Raw genomic sequence first — 24,756 nt, forward strand, 5'->3', positions numbered from 1 at the left:
ATTATACTGAATGTTGAGTACATTTTTATTTCAATATCAGTAAAGCCTACACTATTGGTAATTCAGTTCAGTTCAGTCGCTCAGTCGTGTCCGACTCTTTGCAACCCCTTGAAGCGCACCACACCAGGCGTTCCTGTCCATCACCAACTCCCGGAGTTTACTCAAACTCATGTCCATCGAGTCAGAGATGCCATCCAGCCATCTCATCCTTTGCCGTCCCCTTCTCCTCCTGCCCCCTATCCCTCCCAGCATCAGAGTCTTTTCCAATGAGTCAACTCTTCACATGAGGTGGCCAAAGTATTGGAGTTTTAGCTTCAGCATTAACAATCACCAATAAAGAGAAGAACATATTGTTTCCCAATATCTGTTAAACTATGTCTCTTTAAGTAAGAATAAGCATGTGAACCAATCATGGTTAAATTCCCCATTGTCAAGAATGGATCTCAAGAGTGAGAAAACTCAGGAGAATCAGCCCCGCGTCTGCTGTACCAGCCCAGGCCAAGGAGTCCCATGCGAAGTAGAACCAGGTCCAGAAGCCTCTGAGAGCTGAGTAGGGAGCAGAGAGGATGGGCTGGGGGTTGGCATTTTATTTGCCTTCTGTGATGATGAATACTTAGAACACACTTGCTACTCCTCCGACTAGAGCCCCCCCCCGCCCCCCGCTGCCCAATTCCTCTTCTAAACAAGGGCTCAGGGTGGGCCTGGCAGTACAACCAGACCACTTCTCAGAAGAGCTCCTCATGGACCCTGCATCTGCTCCCAAGTAGAGCCCCCATCCCTCTGTGCTCAAGCCTTAACCACACCCTGCCCTGAGGACAGGGAAGGGAAAACAGAATGGGCAAATACCAAAGCTGGTGGCTTTGCTTCAGTCTTTTATTTCTCTATCTGAGAAACACAATGATTTTTTTTTTTTTTTCTTTGCTTTTAAAATTCTAGAAATGTAAAGTGCAGGGTCTGAGAGAACCATGAGAGTAGACAAGGGATGATTTCTTCATCATTCATCCTTGCCCAGATTTCTCCATCTAATTCCAAGGGACCATCTGTATCAGCTCGCTAACGAGTTTGGACACGGTCCTCCTCACAGTGGGAAGCTGCTGCAAGTTGTTTAAACAGAGGAGTTATCTAATCAGATTTGTGCTTTAGGAAGGCCACTCTGGAGAGGCAGGGATTGGGAAAAGCAGGTGTGGTACAGAAAGAGGTCAGTTTGAGGCCTCTGCAGTATCATGAGCCTACTGCAGATCGATGTGAAAGCTCTGGCCTGCTACAGTGCTACTGGACATGAAGGCAGAACATGCGGATGATGAGAAAAAAAAGGAGAAACAGGCGCGATCTCCACCGTTTCAGACTGAATGGCTGGAAGGCAATACTGACCACCCAGTAGTAAAGGCTGGCCGATTTCACCATTTCATCTATGACACTAATTGAAATGGGATTTGACGCCTAGGGGTTAAGCATTTTCAGGATTTGGCGTATATTCACAAAATGACTCTAAGGAAGATTATATCAATACATCCTTTTACAAATAGCATATGAAAGACAGCACAGCACAATTATTCCTGACCTGGAACCAGCAAGGGTTCAAATCCTAAGTTCGCCACCTAACAGCTATGTGACTTTGGAGGAGTTACATAACTGCTCAATGCCTGTTTCCTCATCTCTTAAATAAGGGAGATAATAGAACCCAACTGAGTATCCTGAGGCTCGAATAAGTTGTCAGGAGTACAGGATTTAGAATACTTGGTGCATTGCCTTGAGGTCTGTGCCTAGAATATAATTACCACTGAATAGATATTCTCTGTGTCTGATCCAAAATGAGTATAGAAGAAGCAGAAAGTCCACTTTCAAAGATATGGAATTTCAACTTGCTTTTCTTTCTACATTGAACATTGTATTGCTCAGATGGTTCAATAAAAGAAGCTAAAAAAGCTAAAGAAAAATAACTTTTTTTTTAACCTGAGAAAGCTCATAAGAGAAAGGTGAAAAAACAAATTCTCAGGCACAGGCAGTACTCTGAGGTTGAGACTTTTGAAGACCACAGAGCTTGCTTATAAATAGAATATTAAAACAAGCAAGAGCAATTTTCTCCTTTCGTCTTCCCTTATTGCCTAATTTTCCTCCCATACTATTTGCATAATGGATAAAAAGGCATCCATTATGCAAATGAACGATAGGGCTGTGAGGTTGCTGAAGCCACAAACCTCGCTCCAGATGAAAAGAAGCTGCCACTAAGCCCTTCAATGTCTGCAGTCCAGCAGAAACTGCTCTGCTAGCTTGGGTTTCCAAAAGATATAGAGGGAAATTATGAAGATGACAGGTCATTCATTTCCACTTGGTTTATTTTAAAAGGGGTACTATAGATGCTTTCCAGAAAATCAGTACAAAATATATAGATACTCAGTATCCTGGCATGTAAAATAAACTTTACAATATATTTTGTTTCAAATGGCAAAAATTACACTATGCACAGTCTTTACAATTTTAAGCATATGCTTTGCATAAAAACAACCTCTGTTTTAGCTTTAGAATTAACCTATAACCGGTGCTTGGAGTGTTCGCAAAATGTATGCATACATTCAATACAAATAAAAAGTGGTTTTAAGTAACACAATATTAGTGGATTTTCAAAACTTTATGCTTTAAACTGACCTAAAATTATCTTTAAGAGATATTACCACAATTGACATTATTTATCTTGGAGTCAGAAATTCACTAAAATTTTAGAAGAATGTTTATTTTCTCTTTCTACCAACACCTTCAAAACAAATGTAACAAATGAGCATTCTGAACAGAATCACTTGCCTGGAATAAATCAGTAGGACAGAAATAAAAAACTAACTTCAAAATGTTTCTCTCCAAATCTTGAGACACACAGTTGGTGGAGAAGAAAGTGGCTAAAACAGAAAGTGATCTTTTATCTCTAGCCTGGAATCCTTGATAACACTTAGTTTTTTTTCCAAGTGACTTTTTTTCAGGGACTTTTAAAAACATTTAAGTGGTCCTCACATGCTATGGGCTTCCCTGTTGGCTCAGACAGTAAAGAATCTGCCTGAAATGCAGGAGACCTGGGTTTGATCCCTGGGTTGGAAAGATCCCCTGGAGGAGGGCAACGGCAACCCACTCCAGTATTCATGCCTAGAGAATCCCTTGGACGAGGAGCTTGGGGGGGCTACAGTCCATGGGGTCACAAAGAGTCGGACATGACTGAGCGACTCAGTACACATAGCACACATATGCTATCGATGAAGCTCCTCATTTACAGTCTGACTCCTCCCCTGTCAGTTCAAGGATATGCAATTCAGATTCACCTGCAATTCAAGAAGAAACTGCATCCATTGCCTGAGCATCAGCAGCTGCAAAGATCTATGTAAAAAATAATTTAGAGAAAGACAGTCCACATTTAAAGGCAAACATTAACAAGGTCAATCGTAAGGTGGAAGCAACTCATAGACAGCAAGAGGATGTATTTCAACCAGATGAAAAGCAGATGACTTAAAAAATACACCTACCTAATTTCAGAGCAGAAGGGGTTACTTCAATTTCCCCACCGACTGGTTTGAATGCAGCCAGCTGGGCAGCCACTTCCGTCTCAAAAGCATCTGGGCTCTGCCGGCTCGCGGGGTTTCCACTGGGGCTCTCCATCTTGTGGAGTGGTTCTTGCTCATCAAACACAGCAATCAGCTACAAACAAATCCAGTAACACTAATTACTTTGTAGGACACGCATATCACATGGACACTATCTAGCTGGTTGTGATCTTTATTTCCTTTTTTTTTTTTTTTAAAGACCTCTTAAAACTGAAAACTTTGATGTTACTGTATCACAACTCTTAATTCAATATCATGTCTGAAGTGGTCACGGTCAGGAAATAATTAACAGTTTGTTTGTATATTCCTGGAATAGAGATCCAGTTTTGGTTAAACTTCTGGAAGGAATGAAATGACCCACTCCTCCCCTAACTTTCTTTTCTAATGTGCCTAAACAGGACATTAGCATCTCTTTCTTTTAAGAATATTGTCAAACATGAAAGCTGAATATGCAGAATGTGAACAACAGACTTACATGGTAGAAGAGAACATTCCAGTGTCAAAGAGCTAAAGACATGGTGAAACTGTTAACTGTCCTTTTAGACACAACCATAATAAAGCAGAGTCATACATACATGTGTATATTATACACAATCTGTGCTTATCTTGTACACATAGTTTTCCCATTTGTATTCATGCCTGTAATTTTGGTCTTTTCCTTCATGACTAACTCCATGTTGACTGGCTTAAGTCCAATGAAACTAAACATCAGGACTTTAATTATCCCGATCTTCATCTCAAATTTATTTCATATAAGAACTAGGTGTCTCAGCATTAGTATAAAAACCAACAATTGTCAGTCACCAAGTCATTTGTTTTACAATATGGGCAACATTCAATAATCAAGTAATTGTGCAAACATTGCTGGATAAATGGCAAAGACAGCCCCGAATGAATCTACATTTTTGGCCAGCAAACAGCAGCATGATAGAAACTTCCAAGGTCTCTCATTGGACAAGTGGGAAAGCCCAAAGCTGATGTGGGAAAGTCCAAACGGGAGTGCAGTAGGTCGCTCAGGGAAGTTACTGTCAAGCCAATAAAATGCAGTCTACAAAATGCAAATCTAGAAAACTGCTAGTAAATCTTTAGATATTTTCATTCATCAAATAAAACAAACCTGCTTATCATGCAAACATTTTTCAGGTAAGGCATTCAAAGCCCCATTCATAAGGGAACCTTGTTGGCAATAGTATTAATAACGCCAGTGCAGGGTTAATCAATCAAAACATCATAAATTCAAGTTCAGTCTTTCAAAAGAAATGAATACAATTAGGGATATGCAAATTGGCTATTCAAAAATAATTTTCATAATTGACTACTCATTTCCAGTATGGAGACTTCTTTAATTGGAAAACCCAACAATCCTCTCACCACAGGAAAAAAATGCTACTCCCAAGGCATTATTTTTAATTCTTGAAATTGAGCACATACATTTTCTATTTTTAATTGGTAGCACTGATGAACCGATTTGAGATAAGACTTAAATGGATTAATAATGAAAGATTATTCTAGTATAAAAATAATCAGGAGAACTATATCTTTCTAATCATCTGGCCAAAATGAAGAGTTTAACGCTTTAAATCCTGAAAAGAAAAATAAAACCAACTTTTAAACTGTGATAGAAGTGCTATTTTCATCACTATTTTGGTGACATGATTTCAAGTTTTGAATGTTGGTGAATTCTATCACATACTTGTAATATTCATTTTAATATATTAATCAACAAGGCAAAGTGGCTTATTTTACTGGTACTACAAACAGTTTTGCGTAAGTTTTTCTTCTTGCTACACCCTTAAGCCTTAGCGTATCCTATGCACCTGAAGTGATGGGGAAAAGAGACACAGAATACCAATCAGTAGTGTAATCCAAAAGCTTCAAATCGGTAACTCATAAATCAATCATTATCTATGTCTCTTACATAACCACCTCTCCTTAAGCTTCTTCAGTTTTCCATATTATTATTATATCCACACTAGGTCACAGCACACATAGTAACAATTCTACACCTGTTTGCCTAGTGGGACCACAGGGTAGAGAAGAGATTTTGTTTCCCAAAGTGACAAACAGTAATTTGTACAAGGGGCCATTCCACTGATTCAGACCACACTGTAAGCATTTTCTGAAATGAAAGCTGGAAGAAGAGAGGCTGCCTTATGAAATATCTGCGGTTTGTCCAGGATGATGCTATGCCCTGAAGAATGTGTATTCGACTCTTTAGAGATACAGGCAACACATGGCTTTCTCAAAGATGATAACAGTGAGACCTGGAGGCTCCCCAACTCTCATCAACTCTCTGATTAATTAATTGCTTAGTCTGTCTCCCAATCCCATGATTGACAGGAATTATCTGTGCAAAACCTCCCCTGGATGTCTGTATGAATGGGTGAAATAAAGTCTCTCCTCCTGGAAAGAAGAGAATCAGTTGCTGAATCTGTGGCATCCAGACAAAGCCACTGGCACTACAGGTGCTGGCTGATAAGAGACCCTCCATCCAGTCTTCATCTCAACAGCTACAATACACCCCATTTTAGACTTGCTTCCACATTGATAATCAATTTAAACTCTACGTTGTAGGTCTTTGTTAGCTGGATTGCTTGATTCATCAGAACACCTACATGACTGGTGACCCAGTTCCTGGTGACAGTGTTACAGAGATACGTTAATTAATGTACACCACTGTTCTAGTCCTCAACAGAAGGCAGACTGACCTTCAAATTATCCAGTTCATGAAAAAGGCCTTCCTCCACCATTGAACCCATTCAAAATGACTTTTCCCACAGAGATGACTTGAACATTAAAAGGTGATTTATATTTTTATTAAAAACAATTCTGTAAAGATTCCATTTAGACTAAATTTCTGTGGCATGTGGAAGATTTTTGCACCAATTCCATCGAGACTGCAGTAATCTACACTTTATGCAGAATGCAAGTAGGCAGTATTTGATTTGGAGACCTTCCTCTTCGGCTGCTTGATCCATCTTCTGGGGCCCCGTCTGCCCTCCTTCTGCGATGCCAGTATTCTCATGTCATCCAGTCTAGCACTGACATTTCCCTAACACCCCATGGTCCAGAATGATATGTTCAAACAGACTTGACTTCCAATCAAAACTCCCATCCCTGCAGATCTCTCTCAGCATTTAGGCATCTAATCCCCAGATACACACAAGAAGGTCAGTCTACAAATATGCTATTAACTTTCCCATCAAAAAAACAAAACAGCCTTTTCAGGACTCACCCCTACAGATACCACCCTATTCCTCACTTTCCATCTAAAGCAGAATTTGAAAGTTGTCCACAGAGCAGTCTCCAATCTCCCCTCTCCCATTTTTTTCCTGAGGCCACTCCAGCCAAACTCTCACCCCTCTCTTCTGCTGAAACCACTCTTATCAAGATCAAAAACAATCTCTACAGTGCTAAATTCAAAGTCATGTCTCTGGTTTGATTTTAGGACACAGTCGATTACTGCTTCCTTTTTAAATGACTTTCTTCACTTGCCTTCCAGGATACCACTTTTTCTCAGGTTTATCCTCAATACCCCAGCCCTTTCATTCAGCTTCCTTTTCCTCATCTCTAAAAACGTTAAAAAGGCTACCCCTAAATTTGCATGGTGATTACATTTGTCTCATAGCAAAGATATAAGAGTATGCTGGTAAATCTCACACTTAAATCTCCAACCCAGAGCTTCTTCCTGAACTGCAGCCTTATGTGGTCAATTGCCTAACCTACCATGAGGACATGAGTTTGAGTAAACTCTGGGAGTTGGTGATGGACAGGGAGGCCTGGCGTGCTGCAATTCATGGGGTCGCAAAGAGTCAGACACGACTGAGTGACTGAACTGAACTGAACTGAATATGAAGACTGAGTAATCCTTAATCCCTCTTCCCTTCCCTTTCTCATTATCTCTCATACACCTCACACACATCCAATTTGTCAATAAATGTTAAAATATACCCAGAGCTTGACCACTTCTCACCACCTTCACTGTCACCTCTTTGGACCCAGATCACAGCCTCTCCTATGGGTTACTGCAAGGGCTTCCTGACCCGGCTCCTTCTTTCCACACATGCTCCCTCTCCATCCATTTTCAACATGACAGCCAGCATGACCTAGCTCAAACATAAGGTGGATTGCATCTCTCCTCTGATCAGAACCTTTCCACCTCACCTGGAATGAAGCCCAAGTCCTTCCAATGCCCTGCATGATAACGGGCTCCCAGTGAAGGTTCTGACCTCTCATCTCTCCCTTGTTCTCAGGATTCTCTCCTGCTCTGCCCTCTTCTTTATCCCTCTCTGTGTCTTTATGTTTGCTCTCCTCTCTCCTGGAGACAGTCTTCCACCAGATACCTGCATGTCTTTTTCCTCGATCCTTCACATCTTTATTGAAATGGCAGGCTTTCACCGGCCACACTATCTAAATTGAAATCCATTCCCACACCTCGCACACTCCCTTCATTTTTCTTCATAGCATTTGTCACCCCTCAATGCTATGTCTTTTTGTATTTGTCTTATTTATTGCCCATCTCCCTGTAAAACTCCCTAGGAAAACTTTGCTAGATTGTAAGCTCAGAGAAGACAATGATTTTTGTCAGTTTTGCTGTTTGCTGTACTCCAGAGCCTAGAAAAGTGAGTTAGACATAATAGGCACCCAACATATATTTGTTAAAATGAGTGAAATGAAGCAAAAAAAAAAAAAAAAAAGATACCTAATATAGCAATGAAAGGCAGCTATATTTTTCATGTGCTTTTAGAACACTAAAATTATTTATTAATGAACGAGTATAAATGACCAATATAAACCCATATGACGCTCAATGCATTCTCACCATTATTATTGTTGTCTCTGTTTTGTTATTATGGAGCAGACATTCCTTATTTTCTAGTCAACACCAGGGGAAATTGCTTCTGTTCGAGAAATGGAGATCATGTGTCTTCTCTTTCCTTTTCATGCTCATTTTTGAAAGGGAAAATCTGCTGATTTGGTTTCTGAAGGAGTGGAAGTTTGAACTAAGGTGGATGTGGATGGAGAGATGGGCAGGGTTAGCAGTGCGGCCCCAGACATGCCCTTGTCTGATTTCTTCTAATAGGGAACTTTGATTTGTCTGGTGTGAAGCTTCTTAATGTATCCCAAGAAGTAGCTTAAGAACAAATGTGAATAAATCTCCACGGGAGTGGAAGAACAGCCTGAACTGCCATTAAGCTCAAAACTGAAGCACTCAGCTTTTATTTTGCAAATTCATGTAAATATTTACCAGCTTTCCATGTTTGGCCTAACAGGAAAAGATTTTCTCTTTAATTGCCAGTAATACTAAGGCGAGGACTTCCCCTCTTGGCTGGGCAGTAAAGAAACCGCCTGCAGTGAAGGAGCCACAGGTTCGATCCCTGGGTTGAGAAGATCTCCTGGAGGAGGGCATGGCAACCCACTCCGGTATTCTTGCCTGGGGAATCCCATGGACAGTAGAGACTGGTGGGCTACAGTCCATAGGGTCACAAAGAGTTGTACACAACGGAAGCGAATTAGCACACATGCACACAATAAGGCAATGATCTCATGTGTTTTGCACCTGTTTTTGAGAGGTCAAACTGGAGTGTATTTCTCAGGCAAATACCTACCTTCTAAAATGAACTGAGGAAAACACATGGAAATAGACCCATTAACGTGGTATGCACATTTTTTTTTTAATAACTACATCTCAACTGCTAATGATGATGTGTTCCCAGTTAAAGACTAGGCTTAGTTTTGGTAACCACATTTATCCCCTGACTACTCCTTCCCCAGTGGGTATCAGGAAGGAACATCTGAAACTAGAATTTGCCTAGAAAATATATCACGCATAAGATTTATTTTAAAAACACAGTTCAATCTTTTTTCATATTTAACTTGTAAAGGTCAAAGCATTATAAAAATCAACAACAACAACTACCTCAAAGATCAAAAGGAAATAACAGAGCTTTGGGTAATTTACCATATCCATGACCTGGAATAACAGACATGATCAAAAGAGCCACGTGCTCTTCACAATCTCACATCATCAATATCTCTTCAAGGACTCAGACCTATTGTTATACTCAAACAAAGTAAAGCTGTGTGCGTGCATGTACAGGTGTGTTTTGGGAGTGAGTGGGGTGGTGGGTGGAGGTAGAATATTACTGCCCTTGATGACATCCCTAACATGCCTAAATGCTTAGCACAGAGCCTAGTACACAATGAAAGGTTAAATGTTGATTCCTTTTCCTCCCGTAGCTAGCGTTCCCTGACTCCCAGACTGAGTCCCACTTGACTTGTTTATTCCTATTCTGCTTTTACTTTGTTGCTTCTCTTTAATCTCTTCATCACAGGATTGACAGAGGAACAGAGAAAATATCGAGATCAAACACATCAAATAGGCAATTTTTGTTTTCCTTTTTTCCTTGCTCTTCATCACACAGAAACACACAACCTTCAGACATGTGGTGCAGTTCCTCCACCAAGCAGTACACGGCTTGTGCTCTGTTCTATTTTTACCGTAACTCGAAGCAATATACCCATGCCTTTAGTTTCTACACTGACAAGTAAATATTTTAATAATAAATGTCACCAAGTGCATTTATAACAGAGTCCCTCAATATTCATGGTGTGGTTTGCTCTGTCATCAGCCTATAGCATTCTGTCACTTTTATAGCCTGAGTTTTTATAACCTGATGATATTATAGTCTACATAGAGAATAAAAAAGTGATCTAAATTCTCACAGAACATAATAAACTATATTTACAAAAGTATTTTTCGGATTAGTAATTACATTGAGAAATACGTGACTATTTTATAACATGTCAAATGAACTAACGTACTTCTAAGAAAGGCTTATTTGCCATATTGAGTTCTTTGAGTTCAACTGTTGAATTTAACAACATACTACTTTTTTTTTTTAACCGTTTCATACATATTCCATGTTCCCAACAACTGTCAAGTGGAGTTAAAAGACAAAGAACAAAGCCAGCATCCTACAAAATAAAATTGGAATCATTTGTCTCAAATCTTAATAAACACAATTAAATCTAAGTAAGACTGTGAAATTACAACAATTTCACAAGTAGAGGAAAACACATTATCACCTTTGGGAAGAGAGTGAAACTGCAGAATTCATTTAAATGTATGCATCTGCTTGTAACTAAATAACAACTGGCTATTGAGCTAATTTTATGCCACTTGAAACAAAAGTTTGAAAATGGATCTTTTTCCTTCATAGGAATTTTGACAGCCAACTAAATGCATTTAATCTGGATTTTAAAAATTAACAGGCTCACATTAGCATCTTCATCAGATGCTACTATGAGGTCTAGCAACCTCAGAGGAAGTACGTAACAGCTCTGATTCTCAGAAACTTCAATCGACATTCAGTAAATGAGATAAAACCAATTTTCATTTCCTCTCCAAGCTGAAAATCAATAATAGAGAACTTTATAAACTTTACAGCTTTAAGTTTCATTCTAAAGAAAATAACAAAAATGTGCCTAAATAAAGTCACCCATATATCAGCCAAAAATATATTTGCTTACTCTAATTATGTAGTAAGTTACTAAAAAGTCAGGTATACATTAAACACATTTTATACTGAATCATATTTTTCTTATAACTTCCTTGAATCAAGATTTCCAAGACCATGTTACTACTGACAAGTTTAAGAGAATCTTGCCTTTGTTTTGCGGCATTCTTTACTTTCCTTAGTAATAACAGCTCACCATTCATGAAACACCATTCAGTACTCATATCTAATACACACAAGGGAAGCCTGCGAAGCCCCTTCCTCTGAGCCCTTCACCCTCCATAGCAGTGGTCAGGCAAAGGGTCTCAGCGGAGGTCAGCTGGCAGTCACCACACCCTAACCCTGCAAGCAGCTATAGAAAAAGCAAACGGCCACAAAAACCAGGAGAAAGTCTCAATCACCATCAGGATGTCAGATGTGTCAGAAATGTAAAAAAATTCAATATACCTGTCTTGTCAGTAATATTTACACAGCCTCTGAATTATACATATTAAAAATAACAGACAAAGAAAGTGGAAAATACTTAGGTTAAATTTGTTGGGTGATGCCAATCCACTGGATGGCTTTGCTCGCCATTTACCCAGCCGATCACTAGATGGTTCACTAATGTTATCCAATCCCAAGGACTCTGACAGTCTTGGGAGAGTGCACATTATTAGAAATGAAGATACAACCTGGGTTGTTTTAAAACGTGCACACATAAACACATAAATGACTTTCTCTTCAAGCTATTTTCATCTAAATCACACACATTTAATCTGCATTTTTGAAAGATTATTCTATCTGAAACGAGTTACCTCTGGCACCAGAAAAAATAATAGCATATGGAAAATATTTTGTCATATAAAGCATATACATTATTTACAATGTTGTAACACTGACACTATTATTTCATTTCTGTAGCCAAACCAAAGCTGTAACTGTCTCAGAAATATAGTTTGGCAGTCTCTTAGTCAAGATCCAGTGCTACCACGGCCATCAGAGATACGTATGTCAGTAGATCCCTGGAGGTAGCCACTTGCTGAAATGTAAGGTGCTAGCCCTCTGCAGGGCTTATCCCATTACAACAAAATGCCATGCTGCCTCTGGCCAGGTATTTGCATATCCACTGCCAGGGCCCCAATCCGCTTCTGAGTTCCAGACCAGTCCCCTGACATTTACCCACAACACTTCTGCCAGAGAAGTCTTCCATCACACAGATCTGGAATGGTCTACTGCAGCTTTTTTTTTTTTTTTTTTTTAATATTCTCATGGCTTTCAAAATGAATTTCAAGCCTCCCATATGAGACCTTCCACCAGGTCTGTGATATTTCTATAATATTGTGTCCTTGTCTCATCACCACTAGTCACATGATACAAAGATCCTTGACTTATCAGCCTCTATCTAAAAGCAAACTGCAAGCTACTTGAAACTATGGGTCACATCATTTAAAATACATTTAACAAATATTTTATAGCCCTCACTATGCAGGTGGTCTTCCTTGATAGCTCAGCAGGCAATGAATGAATCTGCCTGCAGTCCAGGAGACAGAGGAGACGCTGGTTCAATCCCTAGGTCAGGGAGATTCCCTGGAGAAGGCAGATGGCAGCCCACTCCAGTATTCCTGACTGGTTTCCCTGCTGGCTCAGATGGTAAAGAATCTGCCTGCACCTGGATTCCATCCCTGGGTCACAAGAATGCCCTGGAGAAGGGAATGGCTACCTACTCCAATATTCAAGTCTGAAGCATCCCATGGACGGAGGATGCTGGCAGGCCACAGTCCGTGGGGTCACAAGGAGCCTGACATGACTGAATGGCTAACACACCACCATGCACTAGGCCCTGTTCACAGAGCTTCCATATATGGTTTAAGAGTCATAAGAAATCCTGTGAGAAAAGCACCATTTTCCCATTCTACAGATCAGAGAATGAAAGTACAATTGACTTGATATGCCATGCTCCTCCTATGGTACATGGCAGGGAGAAGGAGGTCAGGTAAATGAGTGATTTGAACTCCTTGCTATATTTGAGAGGAAGAACAAAACTTCTCTTATATGGACTGTCAACACTTTCGTGTGGGTACCACCTCCCTGTGTCCTAATTGTCCATCCACGTGGAAATAAAGGTAACCTCCATTAACATGCATGCTCCTATACACAGGGCAAAACAGTTTCTGCCCATCCTTGAAGTTCAATCAAACACTTGATCTTACAATTTACCCATCTAAAATCCACTTAGTTCATTATAATCCCAATCTTGTTTCCTCGTGGACTACATTTATCTATTTGATATTCCTTCAAAGAAACTGTAAAACAGATTTGCACATTAACATACCTAGTTTTGAAACAAACATAACTGTACAGTGTTCTCCATCACATACGACTGTTAGAAGAACCCTGCTTATCTGTGCTAATGACTGCAATCCATGGTGTATTGCTTAATTTTGTGGATTAATGAGTAAGCAATCAAATGTGATTTTAAGTCATGAATATAACAAACATACTATTCATTTATTTTGACAAGTATTTTAATTTATGTGACTTGGCTACAAATAGAGCAGTCTATTTCATAAAAAAAAAGAAAAGAAAAGAAACCTTTGTGCTCTTAGATAATAAACCTTGGTGAAGAATAATGGCAAAGCCACCACCTTCTGAAGACAGATAAAGAATTCATAGGTTGATAGAAAAAACAATGAGACCTAAAATTTTCAAACAGAGAATGTCTTTTGCATGCACTTGAGCTATATGCAATATGTTTAGGGGTTGCAAACCACACAGAATATTCTAAATAAGCTAGGTCAGTGCTGGCCGGAGGCAGGTACCCCCTAGCCTGTCACCTTGGTAGCCTCAAACACAAGTTTCAGCAGCTTCATGTGCCCCTGAGGTAGCTTCATAGTCCTGCTCTTAGAACCCCAAAGCCAGGCAAAGTGGTGAGTGGACTACAAATATGAGCAAGGTCATAACTCCCTGAAAATTAGCCAGTGATTAGTTGGTGCTTCATTTCACCAGGCTGGGAGGGAACAGACTCTTTAGAACAGACACATTTAGCAAATTGGCCTGAGCCCTGGCTGACTGACCTCATGACAGGCCCGATGATGTTCTACCTTCTCTGGGATTTCAAGACAGGTAAGCAACTGGTGGAGACGACAGAAAGGTCAGCGTGCAGTCTGATTGAGGCACGAGAAAACACTCCCCTTAAACATTCCACTTAGACTCAGATCCTCCTTGTCATGGGTGACAAGGCTTCAAAGCCGATATTTAAAAAAAATTAACACTGCAGTCGCAGGTGGGTTTAACTCCTGCACGCCTTCTGTCTGAGTGGTAGAGCTAACCTTTTCCTTTAGCTTCTAATTGCCCTACATCTCCTTAACTCATGATAATGTGGCCAACCCTGCTGGGATGGGTGTTGACTTTGGGAGCCTCTAAATGTCAAGATTTGTAATTATGATTGTGGGTGTATTAAAATCACAAAGAATGATGCCTCGTTAATTGGGGCCTGAAGACAGGAAGCCTGGGGTCCTTGCTCCTTGCTTACAGTTACAGGAGCTGTGTTACCTCCTCCAGCAGCAGTTTCAACCTAGGTCTTATCTTTGATTGTGGAAAGATGGTCTTTGTCAGTCAGTTGTAAAATTTTAACATTAGTGCAAAAGGCCTTCCTAAAATATCTAAAATGCATTCCATAGGCATAAAAACTATGATTGCTAACTCAAAAATTAATATGTGCCGAGCCTACTTATCAGCAAAAATGGAATGTAAGTTTTGAAATGAGAACTGGCCCCAAAAATCCAGGTTGCTATGACTATCCACAATAACTTCATTTCAAAAATCAGTCTTCATGCCAATACTTCCTAAACCAACGGTCTCTTGTTTACACCTTGCCACTTCCAGGGATAAAGAAAAGTATCGGGGCAAGAAGGCATGGGGGGGTCACAGTCTCCACCAGGGCCCTCCAGCCAACTGTGTATGTGCTATGTATTTCTTGGGGATTGTGGTGGGAAAGGGACAGAGGGAAAATAAAACTTTAAAGGATGTGGTTCCAAGACTTCTGCAAACACACAGTAGAAAAGACACATAGGATCAGCTCAAATCCCAGAAAACTACTGCTAAAATGTTTGTGTTTTTCCTCTGGACTTCTTTTTGAAGTATTTATATATACACACACACACACACACACACACACACACACATAGATAGATAGATAGACAGATACACCTTAACATTACATAAACCATACTATATAGCACACAATTCCATTTTCTGGTATTTTCACTTAGCATTTTCTTGTAGGCAATCTTCTCTAATTTTAGTTTGCAAATAAATAAATAAACAAAATGAAGAAAATTCATGACTGGATAGTTCATAATTAGCCACATTATAATTTAGCTTATTCTGCCATTCTGGATACATGAAAGTAGAGGTAATTTTTGCATAGTACTATCATTTTCTCAGTCATTGAAGATTTTGCAGACAAAAATCATATCCTCTTGTTTAAGGTCAATTTTTTGATTATTAGTTATATTGAAAATATTGTTATAAGCTATTTTTGTTTCTTCAATGGATTCTCTCTTCATACCTTTTACTTTTCATTTTCCTATTATTGTTTCTTATCAGAATAACTGAGCTATTTAAATATATTGTTTGTCTTTTTTAACTTTTCAAATTTTCTTTTTGGCAGTTTATCTTTTTTTTTTCATTGTTTGGCATTCCATTCACTTAAAACCTTCCTTTAAATCTTCAAAGGTCCCTTGTAAATAGGTACTCACCTGGAACCAGTAATACTTTATGATGGGCAAGTAGTAAAACAATGTTGGTTTCATTTGATTTACTACTTTGATAGTCCCTTAAGAGAGAGCAGGTGGGAAATGTTTTGATTGATGGGCCTTTGGTTTTTAAATCATCATTCATATTCTAAACAAATACAGATGGACAGAAGGTATTACAATGAAGAAATCACAAGTAAAATTTTAACATTTCAATGATTTTATAATCCAAAGGTCTGTCATTATTTTTTGTAAAATCCTTATGTTGAAATTCCACATATTTAATCTGTTATTAAAATGTCAAAATATATAATAATAAAAGTTGTTTGTTTAAAAATTTTTATGTACTTGAAGGCTCTAAAATTCTCTTATTTTTTATCTCCCGGAAGAGAGAAATTTTTAGCTTTAATATCCTTTAACATGTCTTCTATATCACCTACTATCAAGTTATCAATTATGTTTATTGCTTTCCTGTAAACTGTCTCCCTGTCCCTAATTTTGCCAAGGATTGAAAACTCTAGAAAATAATTATTTACAGTAATAATGTGTAAAAAGTAATGTTTGCATGTCTTTAACTCTCATCCAAGTCTCCTTTTTATTGTTTATTTAGAAGCGTAACTGTATTAGGTAAGCTGACATTGCCCTAATGACCACTGGCTAGGTAGCTGCATTTCTCTATCTTACCAATATTCTCTGTTATATTCTGTCATCCAATCTGTTCTGTCAGTTAATACCACCTTCAAATAAATTTCAAACTTAATGACATTCATTTCATCTACAACATGGAAACTGCATGGCACTTCTTAATGAGTCAGGAAACAAAAATTCTCAGAGAGTTAATTTGTTAAATAAATATGAAAAGGTCTATTTATAAATATACACAATTAACTTAAAGATATAAACCTGGGACAAATTTAATCCACCATCTAGATAAACTAAATAAGTGGTATGTCAATAAGATACTAATAGAAGTCAGGAAAATGATGTCAGAGGTGAATAAACTAACAGGGTCATTTTAAGTATAATCCAGTTGAAGGGATCCACTGGAATAAGGAACAAATTTGCAGTCCCATTAGTGAGGATATTCTTACTGTGAAATGGGTGAGATCTGGGGATTACAGTGTGGGATCATTAAACTCATGAATCTAGGACCAAGTACGTAACTTCTGGGGCCAAGTGCAGAATCAAAGTATGGGGCCCTTGTTCAAAACATTGAAAGAATTCCAAGATGGCAATAGCATGGGGCCCTGAGCAACCGCACGGGTCACGTACCCATAAAGTTGGCCCTGCTGGAATCATGGGTCTTTCTAAACTTGTTCTGGTTTCATTTTCCCCATATAACCTGATTGCGATTTGATACCCCACATTACTCTCTCAACGGAGAGAAAATTTGCTGGTTAGTGGGTATGCAATGTCTAGTTCCCTTGGCAGGAATTATACACTTGTTTATAGTCCTGAGTCTGTTTATAGTCTAGTTGAAGTCAGAATCCTTGAATCAAATCAGTCTAGAGCAGTGAGAAAGCATAGTTTATGGAACTACATTGCTTGGGCCCTGTGTTGTGGTAGGTGGGGCTGGGAGTGGAGGGAGACTCAAGTATTATACGGTTTCTGCCAAAAACTCTTCTGTAAACTCCCTCTTCTTCAAACAGTCTTCCATTTGAAAGTCTAGTTCATATTTATTCACTTAAACGCAATACTGGCTTGGAAGATAGCTTAAATCAAAGGGAAATGCTGGAATGTTTTTTCTTTTTTTTTCATTTAAACGAGAGCACTATAACTATGTAACGTGAGAAATGTCATTACAATGGCAGTCATATTACAATAAATAAATGTATCAAAGTAATACTGTATACATTCCTTTCTCAGAATCCACAGTGGTTGGGAATCTAGACTCTGGAGCCAGACTGAAGTGAAGTGAAGTCGCTTAGGCGTGTCTGACTCTTTGCGACCCCATGGACTATAGCCCATAAGGCTCCTCAGTCCATGGGATTTACCAGGCATGAATACTGGAGTGGGTTGCCATTTCCTTTTCCAGGGGATCTTTCCGACCCAGGGATCGAACCCAGGTCTGCCGCATTGCAGGCAGACACTTTACCGTCTGAGCTACCAGGGAGCCAGACTGTGTGAGTTCAAATCCTGATTCAAACCACTTTCTAAATATAGGGAAGTTATGTAGTTTCTCTGAGCCTCAACTGTTAATCTACCTTGTATAATAAGGAGGATAGTAGTGGACATTTATTGAACACTTATTATTTTTAAACATATAATAGCAAACTGTATTATCTCAGGTATTTTTCATATCCCTCTAGAGGTTGCTGCTGTTTTCTGTTGGTTAGTCTCTAAGTTACTTTTTTTTTTTTTTTTAATCACTGGGGACACTGAGGGGTTAGATGGCTTACCTGCCCAGTATGTGATAAAGCTAAAATCAGAAGCCCATCAAACTTCAGCAACCCCTCATTATTCTGAGCCTATCTTTTGAGTTGTTGTATTACTGATAAATGAGACACAACTTTGCAGAGTACTTTGCCACAAAAAATAAAGTCCAGCCCCTAGTTGTTATTACAATTATCATTATCATTATTTTTATTATTGATCAAAATCCCTATTCCTACTTTAATACCCAATTCAATTTGTATCCTGAATAATATCTAGTATCTAAAGATTAAATATGTGCCTAATGTAAGAATATACCTTAACATTGTCTCATTAGAAATACACAAAGTCAATGTAAAGAGACCAAATAATTCCCACCCAGAGCAATATTGGACTAAATATTTGACTATTAATATAGACTTGATTTATAATACTTTCAGCTATGAAATTAAAAGACACTTGCTCAACAAAGCTACAACAAACCTAAACAGCATATTAAAAAGCAGCGATGTCACTATGCTGACAAAGTTTTGTATAGTCAAAGCTATGGTTTTTCCAGTAGTCATGTATGTGGATGAATCATACAGATGTGAGAGTTGGACCGTCAAAAAAGCTGAGCACCGAAGAATTGATGCTTTCGAATTGTTGTGCAGGAAAAGACTCTTGAGAGTCCCTTGGACTGCAAGGAGATCAAAACAGTCAATCCTAAAGGAAATCAACCCTGAATACTACTGGAAGAACTGATACTGAAGCTGAAACTCCAATACTTTGACCACCTGATGCGAAGAGTTGACTCATTGGAAAAGACCCTGATGCTGAGAAAGACTGAAGGCAGGAAGAGAAGGGTGGGAGCAGAGGATGAGATGGTTAGATAGTATCACTGACTCAATGGACATGAATTTGAGCAAACTCTGGGAGACAGTGGAGGACAGAGGAGCCTGGCATGCTGCAACACACACGGTCACAAAGAGGTGGACACGACTTAGCAACAATAACAATAGACCAATATCTGAAAAATGTGACTTTTCTTCAACATTATATATATATATACACACACACACACACACACACACCATATATATTTATTAAATAAAAGATATAATGTTATTAGTAGGTATATCACCATAACAAGTGATAAGCATCAAATGAAAAATTAGCAGAAAAACAAAGATGTTGATAAGGATTTAGACGTTACTAATTATAGCATAACATCTATCTCATGGTTTGTACTTAGTTTCCACTCACAGAGTATTGACATTAGGACTAGGAGAAATAATTCTCATTCACAGAAATATTAATATAACCTTTGTTGTTGTTGTTCAGGCTCTAAGTCGTGTCTGACTCTTTGCGACCCCATGGACTGCAGGATGCCAGGCTTCCCTGTCCTTTGCTGTGTCCAGGAGAGTTTGCTCAAATTCATGTCCATTGAGTCGGTGATGCAATCTAACCGTCTCATCCTCTGGGGCCCCGTAAAACATAATTCAAATAGAAACTGCTTGTAAAAACTGTATTTCATAACATCATGTTTGGATGAAATGGAATGGAGATGCTGTCTTCTGTTAGTATCCTTCCACACAGGTTTCATGACTGGAAATGCTGTGTAGCATTCCTCAGAAAGTACCCTAGAAAGTCTGCACAGTTAATCAACTTTAGAAAGACTCCACTCTTATAATTTATTTTGTTTTTATAGGGAAAAAAAACTTGGAAATGTTCCTATGAGACATGGAAAAGTACCAAGATCTGTCAAGGATAAACATGTTTTCTTCCCTGAAGCCCTTAAAGTCAGTGAAAATGGTTTCCAATAATGAATCACCAAATGAAAAAGCCCTATTTTTACTGGACTAAGATCCATAATTTCTATGAAACAAGAGGATAAATGGAACGTGGAGGCAAGCAACTAGTAGAGAACGCCTGATACTGCACTTCGGAAACCCCATGGCATGAATACTGGGGAAGAGTCTGGGGAGACAACAGCATCCTTTTTCCTTTAATATTCACATTCAGTCTCTGTGTACTAGCGAAAAATTGTTTTAAATGTGTCCATAACTAAGAGCTTTTTGGCAAAGGTGAACCATTTATCTAGTCAAATCCAAACAGAAGTCAAAAGTAAGCGCATGATGTAATATGCAAATTATTTTCAACTAATGTAGCTAAACTTGACAAATGTGAATCATATCTCACACATCTCTAAAAGTCTTGCTTCTAACTTGAGGGAAATATCATTTATACGTTGCTGCCAAATACTATGTCCTCACTAATTTAATAAGCAGGCACCATTTTCCCTACCTTTGAAAATTTATGTTGGTCTTTGGATGGGTGCGGCTGCCTTTTTAAATCTAGTGGTCTGTGACCATGGAGAGCTTTAGCCAAAGGGAAAATGACTCCATAAATCCACATAGGCTGTCCTGATTTAAATTATAGTTTGAAGGCTTCAGGACTATATGAAAAGGCTTTGAACAAGAAAAATTAACACAGACCAACACATATGTACTGAAAGTCATTCTATTTTACAACAGAAAGCATTCCTCAAGCTTTAGACAATATGGACTTGGTAATACCTATATAGACTTGCTACTTAATTATCAAGAGATTTGTTCAAAATATGGCATTATGAAGTACATGAGTATATATAATAGGTTTTGATACAAATTATGATTAGGATATTTCTCCTCTTGATATTTCACAAACTAATAAACCTATTCATTACAGTGTCACTGGGAAGTAGATTATGTTGCTTTAGAAGATGGCATGACACTTTTCTTTAGAATTCCTGTTACAACTCTTGAAATCAACAAAGGTATCATTTCATAACCTCAAAAACTTAACTGGCTGGTAAAACACACACAAAAAAATCTTGAGACAGTAGATTAGCCATCTATTCTAATTAAATAACTGAGTGATGGAGAAACTGAATAAATATCCAAAGTCTTACAGCTAGTTAATAGCTAAACAAGGGTTTATACTCAAAGACTCAACTGAAGTTACAGCTTTAAAAAGACTTGCATATTATTAAACTAGGTATTGAGTTCTCCTATGTACCACAGTTTCCACCATTCTGGCTTGGTCTATAGTCAACATACTAAACTTATTATCAGTTTGCCTAGCTCCTAAAATCATTAAATTTGAGACTCCTTGTCCTATGTCTGAATAGAATGCATGTGCTTATTTTTTCTACTCTACACTTTTCCCATGATTAAAATGCAATTATCAAATGAAACTATAAACTTCTTGTAAAGTCTATAAATTCATTATCACTGACAAAATATATGATACTTTTTTATAGATAGAATTCCTTCCTTAAGTCAACTGCTTGCCAACACTGGCAAAATATACATGCAGAACAATGCCCTGTGATGGCTGATTGTATGTAATACCTTGACTAGGCCATGGGGTGCTCAAATATTTTGTTAAACATTACTTCTGGGTGTGTCTGTGAAAGTGTTTCTGGATGAGATTAACACTGGAATCAGAAGACTGAGTAAAGCAGATGGCTCTCTCTAATGCGGGTGGGCCTCAGCTAATCTGTTGAAGTCTTGAATAGAATTAAAAAGACTGAGTTGAAAGAATCCCTCTCTCTTGCCTGTTTGAGCTGGGCCATTAGTCTTTGCTGCCTTTCATACTTGGAGTGAAACACCTGCTTTCTTTGGGGCTTGAGCCTGCCAGCTTTCAGGCAGGGATTTATACCATTTCCTCCCCTGATTCTTAGGCCTTGGAACTTGGGCTGGAACTACATATTGGCTTTTCTAGGTCTGCTGCTGCTGCTGCTGCTAAGTCGCTTCAGTCATGTCTGACTCTGTGCGACCCCATAGACAGCAGCCCACCAGGCTCCCCCGTCCCTGGGATTCTCCAGGCAAGAACACTGGGAGTGGGTTGCCATTTCCTTCTCCAATGAATGAAAGTGAAAAGTGAAAGTGAAGTCGCTCAGTTGCGTCCGACTCTTTGCGACCCCATGGACTGCAGCCTACCAGGCTCCTCCGTCCATGGGATTTTCCAGGCAAGAGTACTGGAGTGGCGTGCCATTGCCTTCTCCATTTCTAGTGTCTACAGCCTGCCAACTAAAGGTTTGGGGACTTTGCAGTCTCTCATCATGTGAACCAACTCATAATAAATTTCACATATATATGTATATGTGTATACACACACACACCCTATTGGTTCTGTTCGTCTAGAGAACCCTGACTTTAAATTAACACAGCTTCCTCACCCAGAGGTCAAGCAAAATCAATGTTTTAGGACAAAGCCTAACACCTAGAAGCAAAAAAGCCATCTCAGTTCTTTACAATGATGTACAGCTTTTAAAATGATCAATTATGGAATCTCCAAGCTAGAGTTGATTAATAGAAAAAAAAAAAATGCAAGAAATAGAAGACCTCCTAGATTCAAAATACGGAAAGCTGAGCTAAAAGGAAACAGAGCCACACTCAAAAGGAGATGTATAAGCGGCATGTTCCTAGCCATAACTCTGCCACAGTGAGTAGAGAAAGATTCCATTCCATTCAGCAGAGCAGAATAAAAACCTGTGTAGCATGCGTCTGTTCCTACCTTCAACAAACATTTTTTGAGCACCTATAACACACCAAGCACTGCATTAAAAATGGAGGACACAGCCCCCATTTTTAAGAACCTATCAATTTAGTAGTAAGAAGGGCAGATGGACATGAAAGTCAATATAAACACTGACATGTGACGAAATAGCTGAATGAGCAAAATGCCATGACAGGAAGAGAGGGGGAAGAGTCTCTGTACATTTGCTGGGAGGATGTTAAAGAAGGTATAGAGGGCAGATGACATTTAAGCTGAGCCCTAATTAGCATGATTTCATAGGATGGCAGGATCAGGGAGCCCTTCAAGGCAGAGGGAACAGCACAAAGCCTGGGTGGAGGAAATTGCAAATTCACCATTTGTGAAATGCCAACCAACCAGTTTGATGCGTTGAGAGTGCAGGTCCCTGGAGGTTGAGAGGAAAAGAAATAGAGGAACAAAGGCTGGACTGAAAGGTTAGAGACAGGAAATGAAGGCCCTTCAATGATCTTGCCCACGGATACGTTTCCCACAGTGTGTACTAGGTTTTATGACTTTATAATATTTGCCTATGTTTGTTAGATCTTCAGTCCTAGCAATGACCCTGTGAAGATTTTCACCTTGAATTTTCTGGGTAAAAAGATTAGATATAAACAGTTAATACATCCTGCATGCATATCTCCTTCATATATAGTTTGGATGCTTGTAAATACACAGCCTGGGTACTTGAATTTTGAGTAACCTGACATATACAATTGAAGAGTTACTCCCCATGGACTGCCTGTGTGAGTTATAGGGTGTGTGCAAGAGAAAGAGAGAAAGAGATGGTGGGGGGAAAAGGAGGAGGACAGGCAGGTAGGCCTAATTAGGTGAACATCATTCTATCAGAAACTGAAAAAGCAGACCTTTTCAAAATACAGCTTTTCTATGTTTAGGAAGCTATTATTTTAATTGAAATATAACTAAGTATGCATTATCAACATTAAACATTTGGATTGTAAAAAGATACAACTACCAAATAGCTGATTATGATGGGGAGGTCAGCCAGGCACTATGACTTGACTGCCTCCCGGAAGAACACTGGGCTAAGTGTGAGTCCTTCTCTCAAAGAGTGGGTTTCACAAAGGGATGGAGGTGACCAGACAGCTTCCCTGCCAGTGCAAAGCCAGCAGGGGGGAAGCTGGCGGCTGGCAGCTTGATGGATGGCTGCTTACTGCAGGGCATACCTCCCTGCCCTCTCAGGTATCCTAGAGGTATCTGGGGGAGCCAGTGAGAGGGAGACCCCCCAAGAGTCCTGTCTTCCCCTGCACAGGGCAGCGTCCTCATCCTCAGAGGTCACCACAGAGCGTGCAGTCACTGCAGCTGCCTTATTTCATAGGACCACTTTGAAAACGGCTCCCTGATTTCTCTTTTAGTATTTACATTTCCTAACAAGGGTATAACTTTTTAAAAAGTCAGCCAGCTTCACTCTTGTTGCTTGTTTGAGTGATTTCATTTTCAATTTGTGTCAACTGTTTTATTCTTTCTGTTGTGTTTACTTTTTATTGTCTTTTTTTTTTTTCCCCTACTGTCTCTCTCTCTCTCTCTTTTAAATCCTGGTTTATAAAGTATTTTCCAGCCTCCCCAGTGACTCAGACGGTAAAGAATCCTCCTACAACGCAGGAGACTCGGGTTAGATCCCTGGGTCAGAAAGATCCCCTGGAGAAGGGCACGACACCCCACTCCAGGATTCTTGCCTAGAAAATTCCATGGACAGGGAAGCCTGGTGGGCTACAGTCTATGGGGTCGCAAAGAATCAGACACAACTTAGTGACTGAACAGCAGCAACACAAAGTATCTGCATTACTCTTAGCTAAGTTTCCTTTAGGTGACATAATGTTAAATGTGTAACCTCCTTTTCTACTTTCCCTAGCTTATTGCTAGCATTCTTTTCGAAGTCCTTTTCCTATTTTACTTTCCAACCTCAATTTTGTAATATTTTCCTGTGAAATCTTAACCTCTCGTGTTATATTTTACTTT

General features: G+C 39.1%; 1 protein-coding gene across 3 annotated transcripts in view; it reads right to left on the reverse strand.

Annotated features, from left to right (window-relative positions):
- PARD3B (par-3 family cell polarity regulator beta) overlaps positions 1-24,756 on the reverse strand; it is a 1,129,489-nt gene that overhangs the window by 664,355 nt on the left and 440,378 nt on the right. For all 3 annotated transcript variants that reach the window (XM_061148945.1, XM_061148946.1, XM_061148947.1), the window contains exon 3: positions 3,507-3,678. In XM_061148945.1, the coding sequence (XP_061004928.1) occupies positions 3,507-3,678 (172 nt within the window). The remainder of the gene's footprint in view (positions 1-3,506; positions 3,679-24,756) is intronic.

The sequence above is a fragment of the Dama dama genome, chromosome 8, assembly GCF_033118175.1.
Source record: "Dama dama isolate Ldn47 chromosome 8, ASM3311817v1, whole genome shotgun sequence".
Taxonomy (NCBI): domain Eukaryota; kingdom Metazoa; phylum Chordata; class Mammalia; order Artiodactyla; family Cervidae; genus Dama; species Dama dama.